Below are 23,501 nucleotides of genomic sequence, written 5' to 3' on the forward strand. Positions count from 1 at the left end.
CTAAAATACTCCTATAATATATATTTTTGCTGTGATATTTATATAGTATCTTTCCAAAATGTATCATAGCAGGATTACTATACTTCATTTCATAAGGGTTAACACACATCTGCACTAAATATAACCTGTTTACGTAATTCAGTGTAGCATTCAACTACTACCGTCATGTAGCTGCTAGCCAAATGAAGCTGCGTCCTGGAAAGCAACGCTGCACGCACGGGCGGTGGGGAGGGTCCGAATCTCCTCATTGGCCGACGTACACGTCACTCCCACGCGCATTCCGATCCTGATTGGTCAGAGGCAAACGCCCGGTCCCCCTCCCCCTCGGTGATTGGTTCGTGCCGACGTCGTTAAACCGCTACGCCGTTGCGTGGCACGAGCGTCCGGTGAGCTCAACGGTCCCAGGAAGCAGCAGCGCTGCTTATTTTATTTTTATAGAAAAAGGGGAAGCACTGGATTTCGAGGTCAGGGGAAACGAATGGAGGCAGTAAATTATTTCCAGATTATTTCAGGTTAGCTAGCTGTCAGCGACAGGGGGAATTTGTTGTTTTCTTTGCGCCGATATCGGCAATGTTTACGGCTGAAGCTGGTCGGCTCGTCTACAGGAGGTAGCTGGAGCTTAGAGCTTCACAGCCACAGCTGCCTGAAACAGGCAGAAAAACCACAGAGAAACATTAATATATTTCTTTCAACTGGGAGGTGAGCTGGCGGCAAGCCAATAATTTACTCTGGAGCAGGACACGGAGGTAGGTGGAAGGATGATTTATCCATAAAGCTGTTTATTTTCACCTTGTTGGGTTCCTATTTATTGCTGTCACGGAACCTGCCAGACAGAGACGCGATGGAATATCAGCAAGCGTACAGATAAACACATATCAGTGGAAAATAGCTCAATATTGGTATAAAATAGGATAATATCAGTATAAAATAGCTCAATATTAGTATAAAATAAGCTAATAGCAGTATTAAACAGCTCAATATTACTATAAAATAAGCTAATAGCAGTATAAAACAGCTCAATATTGCTATAAAATAAGATAATAGCAGTATAAAACAGCTCAAGTTTGGTATAAAATAAGCTAATAGCAGTATAAAATAACTAAATATCAGTGTAAAATAACCCAATATCAACCTTCACCACGTCCCAGGCAGGGGATTTAACTCAGACTGCAAAATATAGCCTACATTTTACATATACTTCAATAAAAGGTATGATTCAAAATATGCACAAAAAGGCCCAAAAATCTGTATCTATATACATGTAGATGACATTGATTCAAAATATATTTTGGCCACTTGAAAAACATTTTCTTCTTCTGGTGTTGCTACAACTACAGACACAATATATTTTGAATGAATGTCATCTACTTGTACAAATAGATTTGTTTATCTTTTATTTTTTGCCTATGTTGAAACATACCTTTTAAGCACATATATGTGAAATGTATTTTTATTTATTTATTGGCTGTATGAGAATGCATGAGCGTCAGAGGAAAGGCTGATATGTTGTTTTTTTTTTAGGAAGGTGTTTGGTTTGTAATTGAGGATCAGATTGAGACTCAGGAGGCATTCACTGCATTTTTGAAGAACCCGTTGAGCTGCATGTTAATGTCTGACCCTCTGGTTGCTTTGTTGTCAGTCCAAACCTCCTGCAGCAGGTTGGAGCCATGCATGAACTGAACTGACAATTCATGATGAACTCCAGTTCAGTTCAGCTGCAGTTGGAATGAGAGGACACAGAATTGAATTACATTAAATCCCATGAAATTCCACTTCTAAGAGAGTTTGTCTCGACTCTAAACATTATAAATCAAAACATTATGAATCAAATAAAAGACAGTTCAACAAATCAAACACATTCAGTCATAATGTATGGGTTACCATTACATGTTCTGCATCAAATACCAGCTGAAAGGTTCTTTTAACATTTTATGATATTCAGTATTGATAATATACTGTATAACACTATTCTAATTCTGTTTCCTGTAGGTATTTTCAAATTCCTATTCCTCAGTTGCATCATTACTGACACTGTGTCTGTTTAATTTGTTTTCCTTTAGGCTACATTTTCTTTTTTTTAATATTTTCATTCCTATTTTTTTCTCCTGAGGGCAGGCTGTTGGTAAAATGCCAACAATTGTATATATGTGAAGCCTTTTTTTGATTACACAGAGTATAATTAGTATTGCATTCAACAGGAAAACAAAAGGCTTATGAAAAATAACTACAATAAACTTTAGAAGGATACTGGACAAATGTCTTTCTTTTTTTCAGTACTTTTTATCTAACTTTATTAGCTGTGGTACTTTTACATCACTGTCTCTTTGTGTGTTATTATATGTAAAGCACTTTGTAAACATTGTTTTTAAAATAGTGCTATACAGATGAAGTTATTATTATTATAGGAATATATTCTAGTGAAACCATATTGTATGGTAAGGTCACTGTTGTGTTCCACAGACACTGTGAGTGTTGTTGGAATATCATAGTCATTTTTCATTAGGGATTGGTTGTTTTTGTATTTGTCAGTGAAAGCTGTGTGTGTGTGTGTGTGTGTGTGTGTGTGTGTGTGTGTGTGTCCATCATCTATGTGCGCCCCACTCCTCCCTCACTCTGGCATCATGACTGGGCCTTTTCATTCAGGACGGAAGCTGTTTCCTGTCCAGTTACTTACGTACTTTAGGGTGGAGTGTGTATAAGTGAGTGTGTGTGTGTGTGTGTGTGTGTGTGTGTGTGTGTGTGTGAGCCTTTGTTTGTATATGTGCGTGCATTCCAAAATGAGAGTTGCATCATTTCGGGAAAGAAAGGTGACACCATCTCCTAGAAAATTATTGATGGCACAGTTAATTTTTTGAAGTTTTACAAATAATAAGCACTTTTACACACTGGATCTTCTATTTTTTAAATTTGTTAAATGATGATCTTCCCAGGTAATGGTTATTTTCTTCCAAAATGCATAAACAGGAATTGTAGTAACTCTCTGCCCATAACCTGCCTGTCAGATAAAGTTCAGCCTGCCAACAGACATCCTGCTGGTCGGCTGTTAACAGTTACGACTTCATTACACATTTCACTGTTGACTCAAACAACAGGAGCCAAGATTTAACGATTCCAGTTAGATGATGAAAACCCGTCTGAGGTCGGTCCTGGGTGTGGCCCAAACTGTGGCTGAAAGGTCATTTTATTATTTAGAAGTGTAACAAGCAGGCATTAGCTTGTTAGGTCATGGTGCGCTGTTCTATTAACCTGCTCATTACAAGACATATCCTACCAACACCACTCCTAAAATAAAATTTAATTGCATTAATCTTGACCAAATACTTGAATACATTCTGGTACCATCTGTAGAGTTGTGTGGAGGGCCAGATGCGGCCTGTGAGCCCTACTTTGGCCGCCCAGGTCTAGACTCTGAATAGTTTGCTTACTTCTATAAAGCCTTCCTTGTAAGAGTCTGAGCGGTGTAGCTCTGTTTGTTTAGCTGCAGGGCGGATCCAAACCATCATCCACACTGACTGAACTGAACGCTGAGCTGAAGCTCCTAACAGTTTGAGTCTCAGTCGCCACCTGGGTGGGAAAAACCTCCAGCCACCAGATACATGGTTGCTTTTAGCAGATTGGAGTTTTAGTTATACAGACATTTATCAGAGGCAGAAATAATCTGATTGGTTGAGTTAAACCTCAGTGGGCGGAGCCAAAGAAACAGTTTTTCAGACCGTTAACTGTTAGCTAGTTAAGTTAGCTAACTGCTAGCTAAGTTAGCTAACTGGCAAACTTGAATTTCAAATAAGGAACTCTGGTCAAACATAGAGATGTCAATGACTTCTTCTTTCATTCATTCCTGACCATGGCATCATGATGTTGAAGGTCAGCAGCTAGCTAACTAGCTTACCTAGATAGCTATAGGCTAGTATGGCTAGTTTGAACCTGAAGGTCAGCTAGCTAACTAGCTAACCTAGATAACTTAGTATGGATAGATTGTATTGTTTCAGTTAGCAGCAGAGCGCTAGGCTTCATAATATTAGCTTCCTCCTCTCTTACCTCTTGTCTTTTTCACTGAGCTAACGTTGCTTGGCCAGAAAAACTGTGGTTCTTTGGCTCCGCCCACTGAGGTTTAACTCAACCAATGAATTTCTGTCTCCAGAGCAGCTCTGCCTCTGAGAAATGTTTGAAAACTCCAATCTGTTAAATTTTAACTGTGTCTTTTTACCAGCCACTTTTGCAGTTTCCCTTTAAGTTGAGCTTGGCAGGAATATTCTGCTCAGGTAAATCTGTACTGGCGTCAGTAACCGGACAGCCTCGGTGCCCAAGTCTCATTTTCCATCCAACACAAACCTCCCAAAGCGAGCGGGTCGCAGCGGTGAGTCAGTGGTTTGTCTCAGAAGTCAGGAAGTCCCTTGTTGTTCAGAGGTTTCTGGGAGCGGGAAGGGAAAAGAGCCGGCGACTAGACCAAACACACCTCCTATCTCCGGGCTGCACAGCTCTCTTATCTCTGTGCCAGCTAATCAAGCCCAATCACGCTTTTGGATGACGTGATGTTGAACTGTTTTGGTGAAGTACATGTCCCACTCACATCCCCTCGCCCCTATGTTCCTCCTCTGCCCGCACTAATATGCTGTTATCTTGAAGTTAGAAGAGGAAAAATCTCTTTCACCTCCCTTCTTAGCTCTTGATCCTTTGCACTCCTGACAATTAGTTGCTTATAATGTTGGTGGTCAAGGAATTTAAGTCTTTTCTAATGTTGCATTTCATTCATTTACTCATTGCACTGGGTATGAGCATCAGCTAGACGCCTAAAATGTAAAACTGAGGTAGGTTATTGGCAAAATGGATAACAAATGAGCTTCCTTGTACTCTCAGTCAAAAGCAAAACATAAAAACCAAACACTTTTACGTCAAAGTTAAAGCTGCACTTGGCAACTTTGCACTTTGGCGGCCCCAAGTGGCAGCGAGAGGTAACTGTTTGAATTTTTGAAAGTTTGAAGGACTTCATTACCCAGAAATGATGTAACGTGACGCCTGTAAACTGCACACCCCTCGGACCTAAATGTGTTCTTCTTAGTTTCTGTTGGAGGTGAAGAGGTTCAGCTTTGTGTCTGCTGTTTAGGAGACAGTTTGTATTTTGCTCTTAAATTTTGATTTGTGACTTTCTGTCCGCCCGTAACTATACCTGACACCTGAAATGAATAATAAGCAAATAAGGTGAATCTATGGCGTCTTAATTAGTCGGGATGTGACGCTCCTCTCTGTTGAAGACGGGTGTAATTTTACATAAAAATCTCATCTAGTGCAGCTTCAAACAGAGAGAACTGGGTGTTACTCTTGCCACGGTTAATACGTTTTGACATTAAGCCTTCATTAAAGCTGTGCTGCTGGTAGTAATGGGCTGTTTTTCATATCTGATCCGTATCTTGGCATTTTCTTCTGGATTATTAATGACATGTCATGAGATATAAGACAAGATACATGTTGGCCACATTCACATTTCCCAGCCTTATTGTTGCTTCAATGAATTGTCCTTTTTTTCAACATGGTCTCTGGACATGGACACACATTAGCTGTTGCAGGAGACTGAACCTTGGACTTTTCACCACCTGTCACCCCACATGATGGAGAAAACTAACCCTGAAACTGACCGAAAGAGATCGACCGCACCAGTGATTTTCGGACTCGTGCTGAATCTGTCCTCATGTTTGTCTTTTTGTTTGCTTTTCTACCTGCAGGATAGTATGGCCATGACGGGAGGGACTGCAGCTGCCCTTCCCATGAGCAACCACACCCGGGAGAGGGTGACCGTGGCCAAGCTGACGCTGGAGAACTTCTACAGCACCCTGCTCACCCAGCATGAGGAGCGCGAGATGAGGTAGGACAGACCGGTGATCCCAAACATCAAAAACCACCAGTCCTGTTAGACTTGTTAGATCTGAGGCGTTTTAGCTGGTGCTGTTATCCTGAGCAGGTAGGGGATTCAGTGTCTTGCTAAAGGAAACTTTGACTCGGCATTTGCTGTTGCCGGGATCAAACCTGTGACTTTTTTTTGGTTATGGGGAAGTCTCTCTAACCACTTATCCACCCTGCTACTCAGTGGCTGTTTACATGCATGGAGAATTCCCTCCTCAACCCGGTTACCCTGTTTTGGGTCCATGCATGAAAACATCGTAACTGTCAAAACAGGGGTTCTCAAACGTTTTGGCTCTTGACCTCTTCAAACGAAGCGACGCCTACTCACAACCGCCATCACCGGCTGCATATGCCAACCCAAAACACCAAAACACCCAAAACATGATTTTCCCTTTTCAAGCCATTTCATTGGATTATCAGAGGAGGCCTAGAGGCTGAAAACTATTCAATATTTCACAAGAAAAAAACAAAAATTGGAGAAAAATCTTAAAAAATACACTATAATAAATCTGTATAGCAGAATTATGTTTTTTCCCTACCACATAAGTCATCTTGTGACCCCCTGGGCGGTCCTGACCCCCAGTTTGAGAACCACTGTGTTAGAATAGCTCTGATTATGAGAAACCCGGTTAAGATGCCTGGCTTACTCTCATATTACGTACTTACTGTGGCATGGAAACATCAGTACTAGATGTCATTTCAACGTTGCGTCTCTGCTTTAGCTCTCACAAAGCCCAGTTTTTAAAACAAGCAGTAAATACATTATTACATAATTAGACAATGCATAAACAGCTGTAAATATCAAAAAATATGCAGCAGAGAAGTCCATATGTACAAGAAAGCCCAGAAAATGTTTACTAAACTTTAATTTTTAAACCCTGTGGAACCTCATTTTAGCCTAGATGTTTAAAACCATTTAGACGTCTTTTTAAACAGCTAATCAACATAAAAATGCGCAGTGGGAAGCTTCTATTTCTCTTTTTTTTTTCTTCATACTTTTCTCATTCAATCTGTGGACAGGAATATTCTGTTTTTATTGGTTTATTCATGACAATAGGGAGAGTCAATCGCAGTTCATCAAAAGTTCATGTAAACAGCTTAACTGGAATAAGATCTTAATGGGAGTTTGGCCAGCAGCGGGGTTTCTCCCTGCATGTAAACGTAGCTGTTGTTTAAAAAGGCGGGTCCGCTCTCACCCCCTCCGCCGCTGGAAAAAAAAAGAAGATCCGCAGGTAACAAAAGCGCGCGGGTGTTTCATCTTCGGAGTGAACATGACAAAGGCCTGTATCTCATATTGTGGCTCTTCTGTTCTCACGTCACCTGAGAGCCGGCGTATTGTCCGGAGGAGACGGGACGAGTCCTCCTGCACGCCCCTCCGCAGACCGTCAGGAGATCCGCTTTCAAGCTGCGACACTTTTTTTTGTCACCTGATCCTTCCTCGATTGTTTACTTGTCTTGTTTCCACTCCAGAATGTCACCCACTGTAGTTGAAAATCGTCAAGAAAACTAATAAATGTGATTAATAATTGTGTCAAAATATCTTGTAAAGTAATTTTTCTACCCATTCTGTGTTGGAAAGCTCCGTGTTTTAAGCTGTATGTGTGTTTTTTTTTTTGTGTTTCCTCCCAGGCAGAAGAAGCTGGAGAAGGTCATGGATGAAGAGGGTTTGCCAGATGAAGAGGTACAGTAGGCTCATGCTCCCCGTTTGCACCTTAGTAAGAAACCAAAACACTGAAGGGTCAGAGGTCATCTTATTTTTAGAGCTCATAATCAACCAGATATTGGTTAATTTTCTGCTTAAAGACATCATTACAGCGAGAAACAATGATAAGGGTTTTTGTTATCTCCTCCTTCTTCCTCTTCTTCTTCTTCTTCTCCACCTGCTCCTTGTAACTGTTCTTGTCACCGTTGTTCTCATCATTTTCTTCTCCTCCTACTTCTAATTTTTCTCCCTCTTTTTTCTTCTTATCTGTCTTCCTCTGCTCCTCCTCCTCCTTCTCCTTCTTCTTGTCCTTCTAACTGTTCTTGTCATCGTTGTTGATGTTCTCCTTCTCAACATTATCTTCTCCTACTTCTAATTCTTCTCCCTCTTTTCCTTCTTGTCCTTCCTTTCCTTCTCCTTTTCCTCGTCATTCTTCTCCTTGTCCTTGTTCTTGTTCTTCCTCTTCCTTCTTGTAATTGTTTTTCTTGTCATTGTTCTTCTCCTTTTCTCATCCTTCCTCTTCTTCTCCTCCTTCTCCTTCTGCTACCTGTTCACCTTCTCCTTGTTCTTGTTCTTCTCCTTCTTTTTCACCTTTTCCTTATCCATCTCCTCCTGATTCTTCTTCTTGTCCTTCTTCTCTTTGTAATTGTTTTTCTTGTCATTGTTCTTCTCCTCTTCTCCTCCTCCCTCTTCTGCTTCTCCTTGTTCTTGTTCTTGTTCCTTCTTTTCCTTTTCCTCCTTCTTGTCCTTATTCTTCTCCTTGTTTTCCTTCTTACTCATCTTCTCATTCTTGTTCTTCTCATTCTTCTCCTTCTTTTTCTGGTCCTTCTCCTCCTCCTCCTCCAGATGACTCTGTCTCGTTGTGTTTTGCAGAAGGTGATGCGTCGCTCCCAGCACGCCCGGAAGGAGACGGAGTTCCTGCGGCTGAAGCGGACGCGACTCGGCCTGGACGACTTCGAGTCCCTCAAGGTGATCGGGCGAGGGGCTTTCGGAGAGGTACGTTCACTTTTACCAAAGAAAACACAACAAAGCGGAGGACACCCCCAGTGAAATGTGTATTCAATCTTGACTGAGGCAGTAGAGATGTTGTGAAGGACGTAGAAGAGCAGAGAAGTTTCTACATTTACAAAAAAGTCACGTGAAAAAACCCCACGTGAATTCAAAGCATATTTTCACACATTGGCTTTCATATATATAAAAAAAAAAAATCACATTGTATTCTGACATCACATTTGACAGTTTTTACTTCAGATATGAAGTAATGAAGTAATGAAGTAATGAAGATATTTCAGTCCATAGACGAAAAGTGTTTTTTTTTTCCCCCAAGTGAATATTAAGTTTTCACATGTGACAATATTTGTTTCACATGTGAAAACTTAATTTCACAAGCAAAGAGACAATTCACAGGTGAAAATGTCATTTTCACGTGGGAAATGGGAATGTTCACATATGAAAATACAACATGTGTCCAAAAAACATGTGCTTTGAATTCACATGTGGGTTTTTTCACGTGACAGGTTTTGTTTTTTTTCCAGAATTGGGAATCTTAAGCAATACACCATCTTTGTGCCCTTTTAACACATTTATCATCTCATTTCCTAATTATTAGACTGTTTAGTGACTGTTTCTCTCATTTATACTGAAGGCACAACATTAAAAAGTGATTTATAATTTACGTTTTGTGTAAAGATCTCTGTATAGTCAGCTGATCTGTAAATGAAATGTTTTTGAGGCTCTATATCTACAGTGCTGCCTTCAGGTAGATCGTAGTGACATTCTCTTGACATGCAGGTGGAGCAGAAAAAACCATCCTCATGATTTTAACTGTATATTTTCCCCTTCAGGTCCGTTTGGTGCAGAAAAAAGACACGGGACACATTTATGCCATGAAGATTTTGAGGAAAGCGGACATGCTGGAGAAGGAGCAGGTACGCGTGTGTGTTTGTGTTTTTAATGAATGTGTCTCGACTTCTGGGAGTCTTATGGATTATTATTATTATAGCAGTAATATCACGATTCATTTTTCTGACCCACGATACGTATTGTCGCATTTTTGTATTGCGATATATTGAATTTTGATATATATTGTCCCATCCTTAGTTTTTAGGGATGTTTTTGAAAGTTAGGAGTGAAGTAGAGTCCCGTTTTTTTTTATTATTATGGACAACACTTTTTTATGGTGTTTTAACCGTTTCCCTCTCGCTGCAGGTGGCTCATATTCGGGCGGAGCGGGACATCCTGGTGGAGGCGGACGGAGCCTGGGTGGTCAAGATGTTCTACAGCTTCCAGGACAAGAGGAACCTCTACCTCATCATGGAGTTCCTGCCTGGAGGTCTGCAGCGCTCGAACAAAAGTCCTCAGACTCGGGACCGCAACGGGGAAAAAGCCCATAACTTATTTGTTTTTATCTTATTTACATGATCCGTTTTCTACACGGTCCCCATTTCACCACCGTCAAACTCCCATTACTTCATTGTGTTCATCCTCAATGGTTTTTAATAGCGATCAGATACAGAGGAGCAGAACAGGCATTTATTTACATGGAAGTATCACAGATTATTAGAAGTGTGACCTCTGACCTTGTTGCCAGGCGACATGATGACCCTGCTGATGAAGAAGGACACTCTGTCTGAAGAGGCGACCCAGTTCTACATCGCTGAGACGGTCCTGGCCATCGACTCCATCCACCAGCTGGGCTTCATCCACAGAGACATCAAACCAGACAACCTGCTGCTGGACTCCAGGGTGAGAGAGAGGCACACACACACACACACACACACACACACACACACACACACACACACACACACACACACACACGGGTCATAACCCTAACCCCTATAACCCTAAGAGAGATTTTCTATCCATCAAAAACAGATTGAGCCAGTGTTTTCTCTTGGTAGCTGATATGTCGCTGGACGATGGAGAGAATAGAGGGCTGTCCGTTGTTTTTACACAGCGTTGTCCGTATTTTTTCAAGTGTCAAAAAGTTGAAACCATTTGAACTTTTTTCGGACCGCAGTATACAGAATTGTCTGTTAACTGTTCATTAGCTTGTTGGAGACGGTGAAGGAGGAGCTCGCCTTTTCTCTCTAGATTTTCAGGATGGAAGAGCAACTCGTTTCACTCGTACAGTTACCCAGGTTCAAATGACGCCATCTTACCAGTTTACAAAGATGGAAACACCTGGCATTATATTAGTGTAGTGGTTTGTTCTCCAGGTTTGTTGTATAGGAACACAAAGTTCAAATTGTGAATCCTGATATTTTATTTTATTTTGTCTGTGAAAGAGAACCGCAAAAGCAAGGAGCTTGTGCTTGTCAAGATCCATGTTTCTGTGTTTACAGATTATCCACTCGCCATTTTTCAAAAACGCTGCGCCTCCATTTCAAATTGCAATCGGACAAAGAACAGAGTGTGACAGATCCGAAAACGAGTTTCATCCGTTTCTGTCTGCCTAACCGTTATTCTAATCTAAACCTAATCCCTCATCTAACTCCTTAAAGAGATGAGGAGCGGCAGAATGTCCTCACTTTAAGAAGTTTATTCATCTTTCTAACCATGTGAGGACATTTGGTTCTCATAAGTCTAAAAATACAATAAGCCACTAACGCATACACATAAACACACATATGCACGGGGGTCAGAAGTCACAAAAACGTGCAAAATACATCTTCACAGGTGCGAAAATCTCCTCAGCATCTCCTGCCTGTTGGTTCACTGTACAGTTTCAGTCGGTGACCTGCTGTGTTTCTCTCTCAGGGACACGTCAAGCTGTCAGACTTCGGCCTGTGCACCGGCCTGAAGAAGGCTCATCGCACCGAGTTCTACAGGAACCTGACTCACAACCCGCCCAGCGACTTCTGTGAGTTCACATCTGACATTCAGAACAAAAGCCGAGCACAAACTTTACGGCAGAGAGGATTAAAGACCAAAAATGAACACAGGCAGAAGGCTGCGATCCAAAAAAATAAGCCTTAAGTGACAGTAAACCCTGAGATCTTGCTTCAGAGACGCATAACTGTTCAGTGAGTCATCGTACATCTTTTCCTTTTCCTCTTTCTGTTTCTTCTTTTTTTTAAATCTTTTTTTTTTCCAACCTGCAGCCTTTCAGAACATGAACTCCAAGAGGAAAGCAGAGACCTGGAAGAAGAACCGGAGGCAGCTGGTAAGAGTTCGGTCTCGATGGTTTTTGTTTTGTGTTTTTTTGCTCATTAATCCACTCTCCTCCCTCAACAACTGCTGTCAAATTGCCCTTGAGCAAGGCACTGAACCCCCTGTTGTTGTTGTTGTTGTTGTTAAGGACAGTGATTCAACTAGCAGCATTTTGTCTTAGATGTTTATTTAGGCTATTTGTTTTCTGCATTAGTGTGTCAGCAGACTGCTCTTTTATAGTAATTTTTTTGATATTTAGAAACTTTTCATTTCATTATTTTTGAAAGTATCTTCGCTTTACAGGATTTTTTTTTTAAATGTGCCCAAGACTTCTGCACAGTACTGTAAAACTGGAGAAATCAAGAAAAATCTCTAAGTATCTTCCTGGTTGCTACAAGTTTGTACAGCAACCAAAAAGTCGCGGTTAGCTTGATTTTGAATGATGAATATGGCTGGAACGTGTCAGATTTCTTGTGAATTTCAGTAAATTTTTTCCCGACCTCGCTCTGTGCCCGTCAGGCTTATTCCACGGTGGGAACGCCGGACTACATCGCCCCTGAAGTCTTCATACAGACGGGATACAACAAGCTGTGTGACTGGTGGTCTCTGGGCGTCATCATGTACGAAATGCTCATCGGTAAGTGGAGACGTAGACGACGGAAATAAATAGTGATTTGAAGGTTATTTTTAGGCATTTATTTGAAAGAGGAGAGAGACAGGAAAGACCGGGAGGGAGAGGGGAGTGACGTGTGACGGATTTGAACCCGGGACGTTAGAGACCCAGGCCTTAGACTGCTGAGCCACCAGAACGCCACAAAAAATACATATTTCATTTCCACAGACAATCAAAAATCCGTGAAATAAGTTGGACGTTTTTTTAAAATGAATGAATGGCCTTGAAAGTACTTGAATTTATCTCTTTTTTTCCACATCCTGAGATAAAACCTTATGATGGATATTTGTGTTGATATAGCAGCAGTGTTCAGTTTAAAAGTGAATGATTTGACCAGGATTTCTTGACTTGATGAGTAAAAAACAAGGCATCTCTGACGTCTAATTCTGACTTTAATTTCACCAAACAACACCTAGAAAGTCACTGAAAAGCAAATTTGATGTCCGAGTGAGTGTGGAAAATGGAAATCCACATGGAAATGCATGGAAAACAGCATTACTAACCAAATCAGATTAGGATATGACTTTAGGAACAAATAATACATTTACAAATATCCAACAATGACCATAGATGCTGAATAAACAGATGGTAGCAAAGGAGAATGGAAGTAAACAGGTACTATGAATCAAATAAAAAAAAATAAACAAATGGCTATATATAGTGAGTAAACAGGCAGTGGAAGTCGAAAAGTGGTGGAAGGAAAATACAAAAGATGTTAGTTATAAATATGATGTCGACCAACTGTACCGATATATTTAGAGTCGGAGAGGAAAAGATAGACTTCGGCAGACAGAAACAGAGAAACCCTATTCACACAGGACTAGTGTAATGTGGCAACTTCATGTAATTAATGGATTAACCCCCAAATCTTTTCCCTTTTGGTGAAATACAATAATAAAATTCACTGAAATCAGCGGTGAACAGATACAGTTATATAAGGTTTGTCACTTTCTGATTTAGTGAAGCAAAACCTGAAAATGCATAAAACCTTCCTCCGTAGAAGAGAGAAATCGCTAATCTAGAGCAGTGGTTCTCAACGTGGGGTCTGGGGACCACCAGGGGTCCTTGAGGGGGTTCCAGGGGGTCCCCAGCAAACTGATGAATTGTTAAACTTCAGCATTATTTCATTTACAAGAAGTTAACACAGTTAGAGAATGTGGAAGAATGACTGTTCTGATCATAGTTTCTCTGTTATCTCTCTACCTACAATACAGATAGTCATGGAAATCTGGACAAAATCATATCTGACAATAAATATATTCTCAGATTTGGGTCCGAGAGACAAAATCTCATCAAATGGGGGTCTGGGGGTCTAATGTGGACTAAATAAGGGTCCTTGAAAGAGGATTAGTACTATAAGGAAACATCTGTCTTCTCCAACTGAACTAGATAATTTGCACAGGAATATTTAAAGTTACCGCCATTACAAATCACTGTCACCAGCTAACATTAGTCCTGTAGTGCTGTATATTGCGAGGCAGAGAGATGGAGAAAGTATTATTTCAGAGTGAAGTTTGAAGTGTTGGTCCGGTGCGTTCAGGTTACCCTCCGTTCTGCTCGGAGACGCCGCAGGAGACGTACAGGAAGGTGATGAACTGGAAGGAAACGCTCGTCTTCCCGCCTGAAGTCCCCATCTCAGAGAGAGCCAAAGACCTGATACTGAGGTGTGTGTGTGTGTGTGTGTGTGTGTGTGTGTGTGTGTGTGTGTGTGTGTGCCCCCCACCACATAACGTGTCAAACAGCTCGTACACATTATCTTTAAATCTCTCGTTTATAAAAGCCTTTAAGATTTTATAGCCTTTCGTTCTTTCTTTTTATTCTCATTCTATTTTTATTCTTATTTGTTTTATTCCTGTAAAGCACTTTGTAACTTGTGTTAAGAAAAGCGCTCTATAAATAAAGTTTATTATTATATGACCACATTACGAAAAAAAGAGGGAGGCCTTCTGGATATTTTATCTTAAAAATGTATTTCCAGAGGCTATGAATGAGGATTTAAACAAAGAGTTCCTGTACTGTTTTTAATTTATTTTTTTTAATGTATTTAAATTGTGCTGTCTTTCTTTTCTCATCAGCCAGTAGGAATCTATTGGTTGTTATTTCTATTATTATATCACCATTGACTCTTATTCTATTGGTTGATTTTACCGTGTTTTACGTATTTATTCAGGCTTTTACAGTTGTTTTACAAACTCTGATGAAGGCCAAGTGCTGAAACACGTTGGTTTTACTAATAAATATTTCTTCTCAGTACTGCATGTGCTTCTGAATGTCCTCTCTCCCTACAGTCTGTGTGTATAAAGCTTACTGGCCTGTAAAGAGGATGCGTCGTCTCATTCGGTCTGTCCTGTCGGTGTGTTTCAGGTACTGCACTGATGCTGAGAACCGGATCGGAGCGGTGAGCGTGGAGGAGATCAAGAGTCATCCCTTCTTTGAGCCGGTGGACTGGGAGCACATCAGGTAACCTCACTGTGGAGCACACAGACCCGCAGACCTGCAGACCTGCAGACCCACAGACCTGTAGACCCACAGGTAGAAAGACACCTGAACTCAGTTTCAGGAAAATGCATCTCTTCAGCTTAAAGGTGCGATGTGTCGCATCGTTAAACATCAACATATCACTGTGAAATTAATTGATAACTTGGTCTAATGCCTGTAAACCAGAGCATGGTGGAGCTGATTGGTCTCCTCTATCTCACGCCAGTAGTATTGTTAGTGCCAGTGTTTCTCCACATTAAGACTACATTTCCCATAAGCCCCTGAATCCCTGGGCTGTTTCTCTGGTTAAATAAGAGTCATATAAAACAGAAAAGTGTATTTTTGAACTGGACAATAGAGGGATTGGTTTATGTATTCTAATGAAAAATAAGAAACGCACACCAGTGTTGGTGCGGTGCCGACTGACAGGAGTATTATTATTAATCAATGAAAAACATTGCCATTTAATGGTTTTGATTTGGATTTATGTTTGTTTCTGTTGTTTTATGTTGTTCTCAGTGTTTTTATTGGATGTTGAAGGCCTGTGGTTTTATTCTGAATCTGAATGGCACTCATATCTCTGATGCAACAAATTTTATTGTCCAAGATCACCCTGAAGAAGAGCTTGCCTGTCCAAACGTCGGTTTTTGGACAATAAAATGTGTTGCATCAGAGCTGTGAGTGTGCGGCGAAGTTTTTGAAGTGGAACAGACTGCAGCGATTTGTTCTCTGTCAGCCCCTTTGGGTTTTTTATCTCGTCTGCACAAATCTGTAACTTTATTCTCTCGTGGGATTTTCATCGTTGTACTTTATTCCTGTGTTTCTTTTACCCACGATTCCCTCTGTCTTCGCCTCCACAGGGAACGGCCGGCAGCCATCTCCATCGAGATCAAAAGTATCGACGACACGTCGAACTTCGACGACTTCCCCGAATCGGACATCCTGCAGCCAGGTTTGTCACAAACTACACTGACATGTAGTGGGTCGAGGCTTCCAGAGTGTGTTGGAAATGTCAAATCAAAATAACTTCTCGCTAAATACCCCTGTGCTTCATAAAAAATATTTGATTTGAAATATAAATGCAAGGTTTCCTTTGCATCACAATATACTTTCATGCCCATTTAAGACCTGTGTTCCCTGTATTTATGTTATCAGTATTAAGTGGATGATTTAAATGGGTGGAGAGATTTTATGTATGGATTTTTGGTTAAATCAGCTTGATTACTGTTACGTTTTTAAATGGTACGATATCCCTGTTGCCACCCTGTATGATTTACCCTCCTGTAACATTGCCATGGATTTAAATACCCCGAGTGCAGCGGTTCTTAACCTCTTTGTCTTAAAACCTTAAAACCAAGCGATGCTACAGAATAATCTTCCCTTTTCAAGTTGTTTAATTTGGTTAATTATCAGTGGAAGCCTAGAGGCTGAAAACTGATCAGTGTTTCACAAGGAAAAAAGCAAAAATTGGAGGAAAATCTGAAAAAATAGGCTTGATAATAAGTTTGTACGGTAGAAATATGTTTTTCTGCTTTCCCATAAATCGTCTTTCAAGCAGCCAAGATGATCTCATGACCCCCAGGTTGAGAATGAAGCTCTGTATCGCCCCCGAGTGGCAGTGACGAGAACCATTCATCTTTTCTCTTTTCCTTTCTTTGAACAGCCAACGTGACGGAGCCGGACTTCAAGTCCAAGGACTGGGTTTTCCTGAACTACACGTACAAGCGCTTCGAGGGCCTGACGCAGCGCGGCACCATCCCCACCTACATGAAGGCGGGGAAGGCCTGAGGCGCCGGAGGGAGGCGCCGCACGTTTTCCGGACACAGGGTCGGGCCGCCGAGCCCCGCTGGTGCTGAAGGACCGCCGTCTAAATTTAACCCTCATCACAAGCCCTTTAGGTTCGCTTGGCCACCGCGGGAAAAAACCGGCAACTCGGGAATTAAGGAGCGTTAACGCATTACCTCGGTCGTTTATATATCGTATCGTCTTTTAGCCGTAGCTCTCAGGCCGGTTCACTAACTACGACTCAGCATATCTGCATGTTCAGCGGCGTAACGCTTCTGAGAGGGTTTCCACCGCCTGAAGGCCGCGGTGGGACCGAGGCTTCAGTACGAGTCGCTGAGGCGGCGTTCACATGAGCGTTTGTGATCCGTCAACAAAACGGACGACATCTCCTGTGTGATGGAGAGGCGTGAAAATATCACAACCCAGTCTGTCAAAAAAGTAGAAATTAGTTGAACTTTTGACGTCGTCCGCTAACAGACTTCCCTCAGCCAATGAAATTTGTACAAATAAGGTTTGGAGCTCCGCCCACAGCAGCGCCGCCTGTCTGAAAGCGACGGACGCTGAACGTCTCATGTGAACGCCGCCTCGCGTCGATCGCTCCAACACTGTCGACACGGTCTGTCTCAGCAGGTTGTTGCCAATATAGACGACGCTCTGCACTGTAGTCAAACTCTGGATGGTTTTTATGAGTGAGAATGAAACCCAGTTCTAGATTTAACCCTCGTGGCGCTGATGCACACAGCAACTTCATCGGCAACTCCTGTGGGGCGATGCTTGCCCCTCTACGCTGCGCAGCAAATTGCCAAGTCCATCACCTCCCTGTAGAGAGAGTTTCTGTTTTGTTCCAGTCGGTGCCACAGAAATCAATATTTCCCCCCGTGTTTCAATTAGACTCGGTCCAAGGGCCAATCACTGCTTAGCTGGAGAAAACATGCAAAGTGCCTTTGAATAGCTGATGAAATATTTAACGAGATATTTTATTGATATTATCAGAGATGAATCAGAAGGCTTTGAATTCAGATTGTGACGTTAGAAACACTGAAGCTGTTTGAGCAACAGGTAACTGAAACCTCTACTGAAAGAAAGAAAGAAAGAAAAGAAAGAAAGAGGACAAAAATCATTTCAGCGACTCTTACTTCCCCAAAACGGACGAGTTCAGCTTTGCAGAAGCTTCACCTCAGTCAGCTAGTGAGCTGTGATGGGAAACAACAGCCAGTCGTCCCTTTAAGCAGATTTATTAGTGAACTAATGATGGGTCAATCATATTGTTTAGTTTATTTGCACAGTGAAAAAATGCAAAGATAAAAACAAAGGCGGAGACATTTTTTTGTAAGTTACATAGAAAACGAGCTAAAAAATAAACGCGTCAAAGCAAATAAATATCAGAAAGACAACAGTCTAAACAGCAGCACACAACATGGTGGGAAATGCTGGAACAAGTATTGATTCAGTAAATATAATTTCTTATAGCGCAAAGGAGCTTAACACATATATGGCTTGTGGCTTTTAGGTCATAGCATTCTCAGATTATACGTTTGTTCATTTTGAATTAAGTTTCCTTTGGATTTCCTTAAAGTTATCAACGTTTTCTCAAAAAAACAAAAAAAAAATCCCTTTTAATATAAAAAAAACAACCCTGAATGCTTCCCTACAAAACAAACCATTTAATCATCATGTTTGCTTGGACTTGTGACTAGAAGGACAAATAGTTACCAAAGAAGTCTGAAAAACACATGTAGCCGTTGCTTACTGCACTTAACCTTGAAACTACCTTGAAAACGAGCATCTTTCCAGGAGAGAGCTTCTTGTTTTGGGAATGATTTACCGTTTCTGTATCTACCGTTGTTAAAAAGTGAGACGGACGTTTCTCTGTCGGCTGTCGGAAGGAAAGTAAAGCTGTAAGATGTAGAAACAGGGAGGGAAGCAGACTGAAGAGGAACCTGGGAGCTTCATGTCTGGGTTAGGGTCACCTGAACCTCCTGTGATGCTGCTGCTGCTCCGACTAAAGTCCAAATCTGCTGGTCTGGCATGTGACAGTTTGACAGATTACAGTGTGGTGTTACAGTACGGCTATCCAGCTCTCTACTTTTTACTTTTTATCTGTTTAACCTCAGTTAGTCCGGGTCATCCCACTGAGATTTAAGAATCTCTTTTTCAACAAACAAACATGAAAGTTTCAGCCAAACAACATAAACAGAAATTAGGGTTAGTGGGTTAGACCAGTATGGGTGTTTGAAGGCTGATACAGATATTTTTTTTTAGACTGAAGCTGCCAGTAGCCGATATTTTGCGCCGATATTCAGTATATTTTTAATTTTACATGCCGAGAATATTGCAAAAAATTAGAAGTATTCAGTGTTTTCCCCAGAATTTTATTCTTGGCAGGGTGGAAAATTATTCAAAATATTATTTAGACCTTGGACACAAGATCCTGGATAATAACAATAATAATAATGTCACTTTTATTTAAGTAAATGTAATCAAACAATAAAAAGCCAATAGCGGCAAACTGATGTATGGGTATAACCCGAGTAAAATGTCAATCATATTCACATAAATCCAATCAAAATTGCGTAAAATCTTCAACCAGAGTGAAAAGTCACAACATAAACACTCAGAAGGCGTTAAGTTATATTTATTTAGGCTGCAGGATGTTGTTTATTACCGGAGGACAGCGCAGCAGCAGCAGCACAGGTGCAGGATGGGAGATGTAGTCGATGGCTACCGCTGTCGATCCTGGACGTGTCTATTCACTGGAACGCGCTGAAACAACCTGGCAACCCAGGCCGCTGCGCTGGGAGTGTCCCGCTCCACAGCCAAACTGTTAAGATTGTTCATGTAACCCAGATTGGGAGAGTGTGTGTGTGTGTGTGTGTGTGTGTGTGTGTGTATGAGACTGTTCTAGAGACATTTCTACATTTTCACGGAGTAGATACTTTGCGCTTTGTGTCACCTTGTTTAATGTCAGATTCTCATGTTCTGTGTTGGTTGTAATAGAGAAATTATTCCTTTTTTTTTTTTTTTTATAGAGTAGATTTAAAGGAGATTAATTAGTTTACGGAGGGCAAATATTTAGGATCCATTCGATATATACAGTATATATTTAAAAGATAAGGCTGGTGTTTTTAATGCATTTCTTACCGTCAACAAATCCTATGAAAATAACAAAATCAGCAATGATTTTTAAAATGTAAACTACATCTTTGTGAGCTGTATTTAAAGGTTTTTATCTTACAATTGGAGCCAATGACTTCCGGGTTGACGGCTAAAAAGGGAACATGGGAAGTCAGAAAGTAACGGGAGGAGGGCAAACGCATCGTTGATGTTGTTATTTTCATAGGATTTGTTGACGGTAAGAAATGCATTAAAAAACACCGGCCTTATCCTTTAAGATGACTTGAAATCCATTACTGTGTCACTTTATCTAAAGGGGGTAAAGTATTTTATAAGTTCATATAAGTTCAACATTTCACATCTTCAGCAGGCTTTTGATGAGACAATGAGAGAAACTAAAGTCACAGCAGGTTACTGACTGAACCTGGTGGTTGTCGCCTGGTGCAACATCATGTTAATCCTCATTAGATGATATTCAGTCTCATCTAGATCTCTGCCTGCTGAGCAAAACTTTCAAACACTCGTAACTGAACAGGTTTTCATTTCAACTGGCACCTAACTGAAGGTAAAACCACATTAAAGCCCATTCACATCTACAATGACAACTGTAAACAGATTTAAATTGTTCTAAGTGAATAGCTTGTCTCTATTGCCTCTACTACAATAACTATAAAAAAATATCCAAAACAATAACTGTGTTTTTGGTTCGATCTCAGAGCAATTTTTTGGGATGCAGAGAAAATGATAAAACTTTTATTTTTTACATTTTGCCTTTATTTGAAAGTTCTTACAGGACACAGGGTTCCTACACCGGTTTGGAAATGTATGGAAAAAGAATTTAGTAATTTCCAGGTCTTGATAAGTTTGGAAATTGCAGAAATTTTTTTGGAAGTGTGGAAAAATGTTGTCGATGTTAAGAATAATCTTCATGTATTGGACACCAACATCTTCAAATCAGGAAATGAAGGTCTGGAAAAAGTCCAAACTGTGTAGGAAGCCTGAGGAAAGATAAAGGTCCCGGACCGGACTCGAACCCGGGAGGTCGTGCTGTTATGGCATGCGCCACCAGGACGCCCCAAGAAAACACTTTCAACCAATCAGATTAAAGTCCTCATAAAGCAGGAACAGGAAAGACAGGAGACCAAACTGCCACTGGGTCAGGTGGAAATACTCGTTCAACTTCGTCTTCAAAGGAAGAAAATAAAAAAGTGTTTGATTTTTCGGCTCCTCATGAAGCCAAATCCTCCGACCGTGGTTCAGTTTCTTCAGAGAGCGAGTCAGTGAAGTGATCGTCGGCCATCTTGGTCTGAAAACTCTAAATAAAACCTAAATAAAACAATATCATTGTAGTGCAAATGCTTGAACAACGTATCGTTCTAGTTTATAACTATGAACTGTAACGATACATTGTTGCTGCAGCATTCACACTACAATAATGTCTGTGATACCGAATGCCCCGCCCCCTTTTTTCGTACAACTTTAAAGTGATTGGTTGAAAATGTTTTATTGTCTCTGCATCTAAAAACAAAAAAAAAATCAAAAATAGAGTTATAGTAATCGTTTTGGATGTGTTTATAGTTACGGTTGTCGTGGGAACACAGACATTCGATTTACTAAGGACGATTTACATATTTTATTCGTTATAGTATTTAAAGGTAGCTTAACCCCCTCCCACCCCCTCTTGTTATAGGCTACTAATTCTTGTTTTGTCAGCACTTCTTGCCTCATGTCAGCAGGAGTTCAGTCTGGATGTGGAATTGTAAAAGGTTAAAAAAAAATAAAAAACACCCAACCCTTCACTGGCCAGCAACATGCTGTTGTGTATTGTGTGATGATGTGTACATACTGTAGTAGACGTTTGAAGGGAACCGACGGAGGAAATGCTCATTAATATATTCACGTTGTTGAGTTTTTATGTTGATGAAATGCTAAAAAAATAAATAAAACTCTTTTGAAAAGTCTTGAAAGCCAGTAATGGTTTCTTGTCTAAGTGTTGTGTTTAATGTTTTTCTTCGTTCCATCATCATAAGTTTCCTCCGACCGGATTTCGGTGTTCCACTTGTTCAAACTGAAAGGTTTAATAAACATAAAGAAAGAGATTAACTTCAAAACAATTCAGCAGCATGACTAGTTTTTTTATATATTATCAGAATCTGCTTTGTCGGCGTTCCTTTATGTGCTAGAAGTGATTTTCAGACTGTTCCTCCATACAATGGCAGTGAATGGAGAGAGAAAAAAAACACAATTCTCCAGTCTGCTCTACAGATCACAGAATCACTGATTTGGGGGTTTTATCATGGAGGAAGAGACACGACCCAAGATACCACCAGAGTTACACAGAGATTTTAAAGCAGTGTGTGTTTCACTGCAGATGACTGAAGGTCTGCTGTGGTTCTGTGGATCCACTAGAGGGCGCTGTGGACGTGTGAGAGGGAGACGAGCTGAAACCAGGAGCGTCTTCGAACAACCAGGCAGAGGTGGAAAGAGAAGTAGAAGTATTGTTACTTTGCTGATATTCTACTTAAGTAGATGTAAAAGTACCGGTGTAAAAATCAACTTCATTAAAAGTAAGAAGTGTCTGATTTAAAATGTCCTCAGAGTAAAAGTTCCTGAGTTCCTCTTTAGAACAGAGAACGTTGTCAGCTGTGATCTTTTCCATGTGATTCTAAAAGGAGAGAGGTCAGAGTTCAAACTAGATTCTTTTCACTGGAAACATTAGAAACGACAAAATAAAGTGCAGAAACAAAGTAAAGTCAGATTCCTCTTCTCACTGTGAATGGATCCACAGTTTGATCCAGTTTCTGTTGCTGATGGAGAGACACAATCTGTTCTGTGATGGATGGGGTTTAAAATGGAGTGAAGTACAGTGCTAAAGTGAAAATGTACTTAAGTAAAAGTAAAACTCAAAAAAGTAGAAGCACACAAAAAGCTACTCAATTACAGTAACATGAGTAAATGTGAGTTACTTCCACCCTTGTAAGCAGCGCATTAGGAATGAATATGTGCATTGATAACTATATCGCTGTTATGTGAAAACCTTGTATCTCCAATTTTGGTGACTTTCATGTTTTAACTTTAGACCAATCTGCTGCTCCTCTTTGAAACCTTTCAAACTCCACTGGATAAAGTGAGAAATACCTGGTGGTCAATCTGAAAACAAAGCTGTTTTTCTCTGTTTCTGAAAGGATGATGGTTTGGTTTTCATCTGACAGTGACAAAATATAAAATCCATAATGAGTCATACTGAATATCCTTATAATAGTTTATAGAAGCACAGATGTAACCATCAGGCTTTGGGCCATTCATGAACTGAACTGAGAATACATGGGAAACTCCAGTTCAGTTCCATGAAATTCCACTTCTAAGAGTTTGTCTCGACTCGCTAAACATTATAAATCAAAACATTATGAATCAAATAAAAGACAGTTCAACAAATCAAACACATTCAATTATAATATATGGATTAACATTACATGTTCTGCATCAAATACCAGCTGAAAGGTTCCTTTAACATTTTATGATATTCAGTATTGATGATATATAACACTGTGTGGAATCTCAGATGTGGTGAGAAAAAAAAAAAAATGGAATTTCACAGAATTTCAATTTCCTGAAATTCCAATTCAGTTCCAATTCTGTTTCCTGTAGGGTTTTTTTTTTTTTTTTTTCCAATTCCAGTTCCTCAGTTGAATCAGA

The 23,501-nt window shown here is 40.5% G+C and overlaps 1 protein-coding gene across 1 annotated transcript; it reads left to right on the forward strand.

Annotated features, from left to right (window-relative positions):
* Positions 1-443: 443 nt before the first annotated feature.
* On the forward strand, positions 444-21,766 carry LOC139931257 (serine/threonine-protein kinase 38-like). The gene is made up of 14 exons (XM_071924718.2): positions 444-746; positions 5,721-5,860; positions 7,528-7,579; positions 8,474-8,596; positions 9,445-9,528; positions 9,809-9,932; positions 10,191-10,345; positions 11,363-11,465; positions 11,707-11,768; positions 12,275-12,392; positions 13,969-14,092; positions 14,793-14,888; positions 15,767-15,858; positions 16,570-21,766. The coding sequence occupies exons 2-14, from the start codon at positions 5,727-5,729 to the stop codon at positions 16,692-16,694; spliced, it is 1,392 nt and encodes a 463-aa protein (XP_071780819.1). The 5' UTR covers positions 444-746; positions 5,721-5,726; the 3' UTR covers positions 16,695-21,766.
* The last annotated feature ends 1,735 nt before the right edge of the window (positions 21,767-23,501 follow it).

The sequence above is a fragment of the Centroberyx gerrardi genome, chromosome 24 (genome assembly GCF_048128805.1).
Source record: "Centroberyx gerrardi isolate f3 chromosome 24, fCenGer3.hap1.cur.20231027, whole genome shotgun sequence".
Classification (NCBI taxonomy): Eukaryota; Metazoa; Chordata; class Actinopteri; order Beryciformes; family Berycidae; genus Centroberyx; species Centroberyx gerrardi.

Coding starts and splice junctions, on each gene's coding strand:
- LOC139931257 (XM_071924718.2), top strand. CDS start 5,727: ATGGCCATGACGGGAGGGACTGCAGCTGCCCTTCCCATGAGCAACCAC. Junction 7,580..8,473: donor AGGGTTTGCCAGATGAAGAG/GTACAGTAGGCT, acceptor TGTGTTTTGCAG/AAGGTGATGCGTCGCTCCCA. Junction 11,466..11,706: donor CAACCCGCCCAGCGACTTCT/GTGAGTTCACAT, acceptor TCCAACCTGCAG/CCTTTCAGAACATGAACTCC.